Genomic DNA, 12,084 nt, shown 5'->3' with positions numbered 1-12,084 from the left:
AAAGGAAATTCGCATGGTTAATCGGCACGTTCGACATTTGCGCACGTAGTTTGCCAAGTGCACCGGCAATGGGAACAGTTCAATTGGCATGGAATCGACATGGATGTCGACCTGTCAGGGCCCAGAGTTCGGCAATGGCTACGGGAGTCAGCATCGGCAACGGAATCGAAGTTGGAATCGAAGCCAGAGTCAGAGTCAGATGGCCACGGTTACCCAGTTTTTACAGCCCACACATAAAATACACATTACTTAAGCGTAAGCCCCGACGACGTCGTTCAGTCACATCTCACTAATTTGGTACAACTTCTTTTTTTTTTTATTTTGTTCCTCGTCCAATTCAGTTCGATTCGATTCGAATTGTTTCGTTTCCTTTCCGCTCACATGTGTCAGCCAGTCAGGGGCGGCAGGGGAAAACTCAACTCAACTCTCAGGCTGTCATTGAGACATGGATCTATATGTAGGGGGTATATATATGTATATATATCTGTCCGTCCATATCCATCGGTCTTTTCTGTTCTCCTCGCAGTCTGTTTGACGCTGGATCGGCCCACACCTAGCCTAAAGTAGGTCTACAGCTTGCGGCTCATTAGCATTAAAATGTCTTAAAGAAACGACCAGGCCACGTTCGATACCAAATTGAACGGCCTACTCACTCGGGGCTTATACTTATGTGCTGTAAATGTTATGCATGTGTGTGTGTGTGTGTGAGTTTGCCTCGGCGACCTAATCAGCATTAGAGCAATCTACATAGGTACCTATATAAAAGCATTGACAACTCACGCACACTGTCTTCGGTTCATGGGAAATCGGAACACAAATGATGACAATATGCGTGTGGGTGATGGAGAAAGTTCCATTTTCGGTCTCTGATCTGGCAATTAAATAAGAGATTATAATAACCTGCTGGCAAATAAATACGCGATTAATCATTTCTCGATCTTGCGGTCTTATAAATTACCCAGCTAAAGACAACTGTCGCCTTTATCTTTGGATAAATAATTCTCACCAAGCTTCGGACTAATGAATTAGCCATTAATCATCAAATGGCAAATCTCTAATAACATTCTTAATTCCTATGTTCGATCGAAACAAGTTTAATTTATAATTTATATATATAGCTATAACGAACATTGCTCAATTAAACGGGTTTTTGTGCCACTGTGCACTGTGTGCGTGAATCGTGGGCCACAAATGGTTGGACAAATAAACAAAACAAACATTTCTGTCGTGGACTTCATCAGCGGATTAATTGATTATTTGTCTGAGAAGACTTCGAACAAGATGGTCTTGAAAGAATGAGTTGAAGAAAAGCGGATATGAATTGGTCAGGGCGGAAATGAAGAAAATGTGGCCAATGGCCTGGGCCCACCCACCGGGCAATGTTAGTCATTCATTCGTTTTGAGGGCGCCTCGATTTGCATTCTGCTGGCCAACATGGTTAAAGTTCAAGCAATTAAGCCAAGCGACAGTTGACCAACTCGGCACTGCCAGAACATTTCCTGCGGCAATTAACCAGCGACGACGACCAAAAAAAACAAAAAAAGACAAGAAAAAAATATAAAGAATGGCAACAAAAAACGGCAAAACTTGACAGGTTTTTGCACTGACAATGACGACAAAAACAGAGAAAACTGAGACCCGGCCCACTGCAACATGCATACAACTCATTTAGTGTCATTACGGGAGGAAGACGGGTAGATGGTTATATAGCTTGGCTATGACTCTGTGGGTTTTATGACCAAGAGGGCAACACGAGGGAGACATGACAGGAAAGCCACCCCGCTGGCACCAAGAAAAGACAATATACAGAGGGTAATTGTCACACATATGCAGGCCAGGATGGCCAACAAAGAAATCCTTGAAGTGTGACAGTAGGAAGCAAAAGAAGCAGCCAAAGTAAGAAAAAGACTACAACAAACACACATACGTGCACTCTGTGCTGAAGTGAAGTAAGTGCAAAGTAAATGAAAGATGAGCAGCAGGCCAAAAAGGCCCAACCGGTTTAGCATTTCATTCATGGGTTTTCAAGACTGCCAACCAACCAACTAACCAGATAGTCATCCATCGTTCTGGGTAGTGGCGGTCAGTGGCCATCTCGGCGGGAAGTTGTAGGGAGGCCCGAAAGGCAGCTGTAATTGTCAACTGGTCCCACAAATTGTACGCAAACTAAACTAACTGCTTAACCGCAGAACGTACGTCCGTATTCGATGATGACCACGATGATGATGATGTCGATACGGGGTTCCGGGGTGGTTACCAGGACTATTACTCCTTCTTGTACTTGTCCCTTCACCACCATCAGCACTCTGGCTTTTACATGTGCCTGTGGCTGAGCCTATGCCAAAGTCGATTCCTGGCCGCAAGTTAAGTGAGTGTGCTGGCCTGCATTGGCCTCAAAAGCCTGCTAATAGTTTTCGAGCTCTGCATGTCCTGGCCGGGCCCAGAGATGCCTGAGTCCTGAATCCCTAAGTGACTCAACCAGGAGTGTTTTTGGCTTGCTCTCGGCTTTTATCAGTTTGGTCTTTATTTTCACTTTTGCTGGATTCAAAAGAGTTACTATGTAATATTCAAAAGTTAAGCCTTCTTTTCTAGGGGTTTAAAAGGGTCACGAAAGGGGGATTTTCAAAAGATCGCCTTAAAAATAGTTTTTAGATTAAATATATTCTCTTGTTTCCTCATTGCTTGATATATTTTAGTTTTTAATCTTTAATTTGTTAGCACCCAAGTTGTTTTAGTCATTACTTAGCTCGCTCATCTCTGGCGTGAGTTGTTACGTGTGGCAATGCCAAGCGAAGCGCAACGCCGGATGTCGCACTAATGGTCAACGCAACGCACTCGAAGGTCCCGGCCCGTTTTAGCCCACTGACAGTCTCTCTCTCTTTCTCTTGGCCACCAAGATACAGCATTGGTGTATCGAGCCTAGGATGGCCTGCTGGCTGCTTTGTAAGTTAAACTATCTACAAGTCATTAACTCATACAAAGCCAGCAACTGTCGCAGAGGGTGAGGCTGGCTGTGATGCTGTGAGGCCTAGAGACGCAATCCAGAATAGGGAATCGAGAATCCACAATCCAGAATCCGGAGTAAAGTGAAGTGGCCTGGACCAACGCACATTTGGCCTTTTGTTTTTTCCTCTTTCGCTCCTTTTTTCATGTGTTTTCCCTTTTTTTTTCTCGTGTTATTGTTGTTGTTGCTGTGTTTGCCTTATCGAGACCAGTTTCCAGTTTATTCGCTCACGCTGCCACTTTCTGGTAACTCCAGCGCGTTAATGGAAAATATTGTGGCATATCACAGGAAATCCGGTGAGGTTTTTTTTTGCTTTTGCCTTTGCTTTTGGCCCTGGTTGTTGTTGTTGGCGGTGGCGGTATGGTTCTGTGCACACTCCTTTTAGCCGGCAGGACACTTAGCCGGCATCTACTCGCTTTGACAAAATTAACGGGCACATAAATCTCCTCTCTGGGTTTTGCGGCTTTGCGTTATAAATTTAATTAAATTTTTTTCTCTTTCTGCGTGTGTGTACTTTATCTGCGGCAGTTAACCAATTTTTTTGTTTTTGGTGCTTTTGCTGGCTGCTTGCTAACTTAACAAATGTCTTTTATTATATTGATTAAAGCGGCTTTGGTGTGTCAAATTTGTTGTCAGCCATGTTAAGCGCCGGCAAAGTGTTTCAAATTGTTTTAAATGGCAAGGGAAAGGATTTTGTTACGGCCATAACAATTATTTTCCACATGCGCTCTTGTGGCCTGAGATATCGCATACAGACTTGGCTGAAATGTGTGTAAGCCAAGCTGATTTTCTGCCGACACTTAAGCGGTTTTTAGCCACCCTGACTTCTTTGAGGATTTGTGTGTCTGTCCTCATGGTGATGGTATAAAACAAGAGGGTTTCGTAAAGTAATATTATATATAATTTAATTATTTAGAAATGAGAGAGTTCCCGAAATCCGTTTCCAAGAAATTGAAAGCCAGTCGATTCTGCATTTTATATTGGCTTCATGAGAGGGAACCCATCTTAAAAAGAAATACCCTTTCCTCAGTCAGTAAAATATCTGCGAGTTATCTTTACCCATCTCACTGGAACCCTCTTTTTAGTCTCCTTCCCGCTTATGGCCAAGTTTATTGCCGGCCCAGAACCGCCTTAATCATCGCTGGCAGCCCGCATACCCTAACTTGATTGTCACCGACCAGGCATTTAATGTGCGCCTTGGGCACGCTTAATAAATTCACAATAAAACGCATTTGAATCACGCGAATCGAGAGTGAGGAGTTGGGATGGAGATCAGGGAGCATTAACGACCTCCAAATGTTTGTTTATTGTTGTACAATCCCTCCCCCCATTTGCCACAAATACCCTGCTCCTTGCAAATTGCCACATTACCAAGTCTCTGTTCGGTTACTCAGAGTGTGTTTGGGCACTGATTGAATTATAAAATTTGCAGCTGAACAAATGTGGCCTGGTCTGGCCTGGCCTGGCCGATATCAAATGCCATGAGCCAGAGATTCGGATGGAATACGGCGGACCCGCCCGGGCCACTCATCGACGTTAAACTAATCAACTAATTTGCTATGAACTTTGCGGTCTGCACAAATTAGAGCGTCCGAGAGGCCAGAGAACCAGTGGAGACTCAGACCCACACCGAGAATCCATTTGAAGGCATTAACATTAATTATTTTCTGCTTCATGAGCATTTTAGATGAGCACGAACTCGGAATGGAGATGTGACCCCACGGCTCTCTCGAGTGTAGACTGGACCCCTCCTCAAATTCGGGACCAACGGCTTTCATCTTTCGTTAATTAATACAAAAATGTTGCTGCCCCCATCGTGTCGGGTCGTGTCAACTATTTTTTCGACTATGCGCCATAGAATATTTTCAAAAATTGTTTCGGCCCCACCGCAACAGTAAACATTTTTCTATGCGAAATTGAAAGTATTTTGCGGGCTGGTCAGCTTGGATGCTGAAAATCTGAATTTATTGCAGCAGAGGCGGGGTAGGGAATTCGTCAGGAATGTCAGAGCTAAAATTTAAGTTTAACAACTAGCAAATGCTGCCCGCACAAATTTAAGGCTTTAATAAAGCCATCTAGCCATGTTTTTAGACCATCAAAAACGAAAGGAGAAAAAAAGAAACAGGAAACTATAAAAGCCCTGGTCGAAATTAAACAATTTTCGTTGAGGCGGGAAAAATAAAAATCAATTTTTCTCGATGTCGACTATAATAAAAACGCCAAGAGAGAACAGTAATAGATTTGATGATTTTATGACTGCAAGCCACTCTTTGGGTTGTCAATCCACTCCAACCAACCAACCAACCAGTTTTGTCAACTGCCACATGCGTGGGGGTTAAGAGATTTTGAACACCCACAAAGCCAAGGGGACACAGTAACAACAAGAAGAAAAAAATCTAAAAATTTTATTACTCATAAATTGAATATCATAAAACCTCCTTAGAGCAGCATTACCTAACATTTTAGTCTATGAAAATAAATTAGTCCAAGGAAATGGCAGTGAAATGGAAAGTCAAGGCTGGGGTTAGGGGCTTCTTAAAAATATGCAAGAAAATATTATTTAGCAGAATCGTAAAACTTGGTGGGGTGATTTTCGTGGCAATGGTTAAACTTTTGCTGTCAAGGAAAATTAAATTTCTGTTCCCCAATATCCTGGAAAAGTTCTTCCAAGATCTTGAAGAGACTCTAGGGAGCTGAATAAGAAATCTAGCCTGGTCAGAGAGGTAGTAAAAAAACGGTCCAGCAATAGACTCATAAAGAAATCAAAGCTAAACCAGTTCAAGAGGCAAAGTAAACTAACTAAAAGAGCCGTCGACACAACCTACGTGCTGTGAACAGGTAAAAGAGATATATACATATATATATACGAGTATATGTGAAAAAACTACGGGCTTATGAATGGTAACCGCCATATGAATGGCTTTACAAAGACCACAAAAGACGTGGGCTTTGGCTCAGTTCGCGGCGCATATTAAACTGAATTTAAATTTAGCTGGAGCGGACTGTAAGTATGGGTATGGCTGGGGTTATATAGCTATATAGATACGGTACTGTAGTATCTGTCTGGGTTTTGCGAACCCAAAGCACGCACCTGGCTTTGAATGCTTTCTTGGCTTGGAAAACGGCTTAGTTTAATGCCGCACTGAATTGGCCAACAACGGCGATCGACAACGACGACGGCTGCACTTGTCGCTTGGCTCAAATGCCAAGACGGAGTCGATTGCATTTCTTGCCTTGCCACCGCTTCATGCTCCTCCATGCCACTGTGTATGTGGCAGCTGCATAATTATAATGTCTGCTGGGCCCCGAGCGGTACATTGGCTGACTTGCCATGTCGGGCCTGTCTCGCCGAAAGGTCAAACAACATATTTTTGCCGTTTTTATTGAAGCTCTGAACTTTGTTTGTGAGACAAAATTAGTTTAGTCAAGACTTCAGATCTTATAAAACTACTAAAAAAAAGATAGTCATTAAAAATTCAATGTGATATTTCGAACGGATATTCATAAACCAATTCATATCTATGCTAATAAGATCTTAAAATTAGCAATACTGAACTGGAATACAATTTTAACTTAAAAATATAAGAAAATGAAATACCCTTTGAGTCTTAGAAACAAAATTCCCTACAAAACTCGTTCATTAAAAATTCAAAATACCATGTGAACCAAACTCCGTAAAACAATTCATAACTATGCAAATGAAATAATAAATTTAGAAGCAACAGAAAACCAACCATCGGAAATATAGTTTTAAAATGTTTTGGGTTTTGTGTTGTATTTTTTAGGGAAAAATGCAATTTCCTCGATTTAAAATATTTTGTAAATATAATCAATAAACGATCGTATTTCGTACTATTTGTTATGGCACCCGCACTCTTTAGGCCAGGCTTAAAAGTTTTCATTTTGTTTTTACCTTTTTTTATGTTAGCTTTCGTATAATTTTATTTATGTATGCGCAGCTGAAAACTTTGCTTTTGGCTGTGAGACATTTGTTTTTATAAAACTAAATGGTCGGCTGATTGCCGGGCAAAATGTCGGTATTATCCATACATCCCTGCTGAATATATATTTTTGTTTTTTCAAGGATGCGTTCATTAACTTTTGGAGATTTATGTAGGCAGCGTGTGAACAAGATGCGGGCCAAAACCTAAAAACTCTAAAACTCACAAAACATCGTTGCAATTGTCAGCGTTTCCCATTCAAAAATAATAAAAAAAACGAACACAAATTTTAATGGCGAGACATAAAACCCATTTTTATTTTGCACTTTTGGCTCATAATGGGGCTCTGAATGTGGCTGTCAAACAAAAAAAAGACAAAAAAAACAGAACTACTAAGCCAGTCAAGCGTCACCCAAGAGCCAGAAATTCAAGTTATCTTGTGGCGGCGTTTTGAGGGGGAAAAAAAACTATTCAAGCATAGCCGTTGAACTGGCCACAGCTTTACTCTCTTGAAAGTTAGATAATCGAGATATACCGCTGCATCGAAACAAGACACTACTATGGCCAGATTAATGGCTCCGAGCTGATTAGTTTGAGGCCAAGACAAAAGGCACCACAAAAGGCCAAACCCGATGGGCCCGTAATTAAGCAGAGACAACGCAACATGGTGCTTTGTGTGGAGTCCCAGTTTAGTCAGAACATGTAAATTATAGATAAGCCGGCACATTGAGCCTCATGCCCCATCATACTCTACATGCCCAGCAACCAAAATGTTCATTTGTCAAAATTAACACCGCCAAGCTGGAGGAGCAAATGGAATCAAATCGAATCAAAAATGCCGCCAGCTATAGGTAATGCCAATCGAGATAGAGTTTTGAAGTTTGAGAAATGAGGACAAATTGATTACTTACATATCTTTAGTTGTCTTTGGAAAATGGAAAATTCTTCTAGTTCTAAGAATACGGAAAGTAAAGGGATATATTTTGATTAGATTCTGTAAAGATAAGTATTTTGATCTAGCTCTCATTTCATTTTTATGTTTGCTTTTCTTTTTAGAGATCTTCAAGATCTCAAGAACTAAAATACTGTCCACAGTCTTTCATTTCCCTTATAGACTTCCTTTTACCCTTGTATTTTCCCATGTTATCTCTACAAAAACATCAGTTTCCGAAAAAACTCCTCCTGTCCCTAACAATTTGGTATTCTCACACCCTCATCACTCATACCAGGGGCTTCCCTGGTTATTGTCATTCTATTAACTGGAAGATAAACCATCAATCATCTTATTGGTGGGGACTCCATGAAAAGTTCGTTAGTGCTAAATATGAACTTTACATTCTTGGGAAATTGATATAATTCTCACATTGACGCGCCTCGTTATTAATTCAGTTTTCACGAATATCTGCCTTTTATATTTTTTCTTCTCTTTTTTTTCGGGCCAAAAGTTACCGTACACTTTTGTGGGTTTTCGACCACGTCCCTGGCAGTTTAATTGAGGCAACACACAGCAACAACAGAAAAAAAACTAACAAAACAAAAAGATACAAACAACTGACGCTGTTCAGAAAAACGAAAAAAAAAACCGGCTTAGGCGCGCCTGTGTGTTTGTGTTGGCCATCCATCATTATGAAATGTTTGCCAGTGTGGGTAAGTGGTGCACCTGCTCGCATTTCGACTGGTAGCCCCTAATATAGAGGGGCTATTTCAGGACGGTGCAAGGGAAAGGAGGGGCGGTGGGACGGGGGGTGTTGACCAAGTCCGGTTTGGGTCCTCCTTCATTGATAGTTTCGAGTGCAACTTTCGCATGCGCAAAGTTGCCGGACAACATATGCTGACCAGATCGGATCCAAAGCCATCCAACCCCATCCCATTCCAATCGCATCTTCCAAGTTCCCAACTCTCGGCAGCTCAGCAGCAGCTCCCAGCTGCTGCTTCTGTTTTTCAGCCGTGATTCTGGGTCTTTTTTTTTGTGTTTTTTCCTTTCCTGCAGATGAGTATGGTACATATACTTGTATGTGGTATATACTTATTCGTTTCTTTTTTTTTGTGCGCCCAGCGTAAGTTAATATGACTTGTAGCACGATGATTGCTTCCTGTGCCGAAGAGAGCGGGCAAAACTGGGCTTGAAAAACCCGCTGACAGGCGGCAGCGACATCAACGGAGCTTCATCAGTTCGCTTGCCACTTTTTTTTTATGAATGAAAAATCGCTGTCGCTTGGTCTGTATTGCCATCTCTATCTACACTGGCGGAAGTTATAAATTAATTGAGTAAATATCGATTCGCAAACATACATATAGAGAGAAAGAGAGAGAGAGAGACGATGTCTAGGGCTTGTTAATTGGCAGCACTTGAAAAGCAACTCACAAAACCCAAAGCACATTCAACTCCAGCTATTTGCATAGTCAAATTGGCTTATACGTAGAGACGACAGCCATCTAGCTGGCTATACACATATATTGGAAATTGAGTTAGGAACTGTTTAGCTGGGGCACGTAGATTAATGACCATAGAAATCGCATATTCAATTGCTCATCGAGTATTCTCGCATTTGGCTTTGATAATTTATTGAAAGGCGCTTCAGTTTCAGTTTGAAATTTTTATGCTTGCCACCCCGAGCTCGATGAGCATTACGTGTAATTCGGTAGAACGTTTTATGGCACTGATTTTATGGCACTGCCAATACGCTTGCCATCAACTTGAGCTAAACTTTATTAATTACCAGGCAGCGTTATTTTCCAATTATTTACTCGTCCTCATAAATCGCTCGATACGCCAAGTTTGGATAGCGAGAATTTATGACTGAATTGATTTGGTTCTTAGCCGTAAGCTTAATGGCTAAGTGGTACGCTTTGGACAAGTAATCTCTTTAAATGGGTTTCTTAAGATGGATTAGAAGGGGATCTAAATAGTTCTTGATAGAAATGATGAATGAGCTAGAGGCCTTATTACCCTATAGCATTGTTCTTAAAACCCAGTTATCTCTCTCTCTCTACTGTTAGTACAAACGCAGTTAGTGGAAAACCTTTAACTTGGCAAACTTCGCACGTTACACATCTTTAACCTAATATTTTTTTGTACATACGAGTGTATCTACCTGACAGCCATCGCGACTGTATCTTTTCGAGATCTGAGAGAGACCGTCATGCATAATTGCATATATCAGATACAAACACCTAACTGTACAGATACTATATACATACAGATACATATGTTTGTATGTTTGTTTGCTCGTTACTGTCGCGTCATAAGGAGCGACAACAATTGCTGTTGCCTTTGCTGTTGATGTTGCAGTTGCAACTTGTTTGGTACCTGACGCTTACTCTGCCACACTGCCGTTGACGCCACCTAACTGTCAACTTTCTTTTTTTTTTCTCTCCAACCCGCCTCATGTAATTACACCGAGCTGACTATATATATAGGAGTATATGTGTTTGTGTATGTAAGTTTTACTTGCATGCAATTAGCATAAAAAATATCAACACAGTTTGCATTTATATAACGCTACAAATTATGCATCATTGAAGCTGCCACCGCAGCAGCAAACTGCAATGACGTTGAATAATGACCGAAAATGCAATGGAAACCCGGCTGTAACCAACCAACCACCCACCACCCTCTGCCCTCCGGCTTCAACATGAAGTGGCAAGCTGGCAGTCAACAGTTCGCCAGCGGAAAACAGAAAACAGCCAACAGGCCCAGACACCGCAGCCACGGCTCCATCTGCATCTGCATCTGCATCCCCCAGTTTCATCTCCATCTCTCAGTTCCCAGCTCCCATCATCTCCTGGCTAAGACTGGTTGGCAAAAAGGGGCGGGGTCTTGGCGGTGATGTAGGAGTATCAGCTTGTACCCCGACGACGTCGTCGTGGTAGGTGCCACTGACACCTTACGCACACCCACTTCCAAACATGTTGCACGAATCTGCAATGGCAAGCCAAGTGCGATGAGCTCGTGCTGGCTGTGAGATATGGCAAATCTGGAGTTTGCAATGGCAATATATCAGTAAAGTTACCCAAAACTTTACCGCTTATCATTTTTAAGTTTAATATTTACAGTAACTATTGCAATTATCAAGTTATAAAAATATAATCATATTTCTTATTATATTCTTCAAGTGCCTAACAAACAAGGTGGTTGTTAAATTTATTGTCCTACGTTGGGGGACATTTATTAACTCTGCTTATACTAAGAATTGCTATATAACTATATTCCTAGTTTAACATCTCTCTGGTTACACATATCTCAAATGATAATGGAAACTCTCTGATATCTAATAGAGTATAATTAGTTGGAGATGTGCTCTGCCTTAAATCAATAAAAATAAACCAAATTTATTTTCAAACACGACCAAAATGTTACTGCTAATTATAATAAAACTCTATGCGATAGCCTGTACCAAGACCCTATAAAAATCGAAAATAATGCAACGACCGGTATCAGTTTTCAAAATGAAAGTATTGGTTGCCTTGGTTATCTTGATGGTTGTTGGTCCGCTGAAAGCTATTGACCATCCCATATTCGTAAGTATTACTATTTTTAGCTCTTTTAATAATATTATTAATTTTATAAAAAATTATATGCCTTTTAACAGCATCACCTATCAAATGAGTGCGCTAAGAAAGGTGGAATTACTGCTTACCTCCTTGAGAAGAACCCTACTAACATTCGAGTCAAGTGCTATTATGCCTGTCAATTGGAAAAACTTGAAATTATTGCCAATGGAGTGGTCAATCCCTTTGATTTGTCTGTACTTAACGTTACACAGGAAAACTATGACAAATTTGGAATTTTGATTAAGCCTTGCCTGACCATAACTAATCCCAACCGGTGCGAACTCGGATATTTGGTATTCGATTGCCTAAGCGCGCACTTCAGGAATGTAGAAATTACAAAATAAAATGTATTCCAAACTGAATAAAATGACATTTTTAATTACTTCTAAGAAAAGAAAATCATTCAAATTCATCACAAAAATGAGAATCAGAATGTTCGCTTGTTGTAGGTGCTAGATTCTTAACTTGAAAATGTATATATTTCTTAGAAGTATCTCCATATCATTACATAGAAATACATAGCAAATTTTAATGCCTAACTCATTTTTTTAAATTCTATTTATTACCCGAGATGTCTGAGGATGT

At 40.8% G+C, this 12,084-nt stretch overlaps 2 protein-coding genes across 3 annotated transcripts in view; one reads left to right on the top strand and one right to left on the bottom strand.

Moving 5' to 3' along the window:
• LOC108106549 (nephrin) overlaps window positions 1-12,084 on the bottom strand; it is a 32,168-nt gene that overhangs the window by 6,316 nt on the left and 13,768 nt on the right. The window lies entirely within an intron of this gene.
• Window positions 11,335-11,861, top strand: LOC108106552. The gene is made up of 2 exons (XM_017213716.2): window positions 11,335-11,466; window positions 11,538-11,861. Exons 1-2 carry the CDS (start codon window positions 11,368-11,370, stop codon window positions 11,841-11,843), a joined length of 405 nt encoding a protein of 134 aa, XP_017069205.1. The 5' UTR covers window positions 11,335-11,367; the 3' UTR covers window positions 11,844-11,861.

Source organism: Drosophila eugracilis, unplaced genomic scaffold (genome assembly GCF_018153835.1).
Source record: "Drosophila eugracilis isolate 14026-0451.02 unplaced genomic scaffold, ASM1815383v1 contig_90, whole genome shotgun sequence".
Classification (NCBI taxonomy): Eukaryota; Metazoa; Arthropoda; class Insecta; order Diptera; family Drosophilidae; genus Drosophila; species Drosophila eugracilis.
The sequence above is the reverse complement of the archived record's forward strand: the minus strand, read 5'-3'. Positions and strand labels throughout refer to the sequence as shown.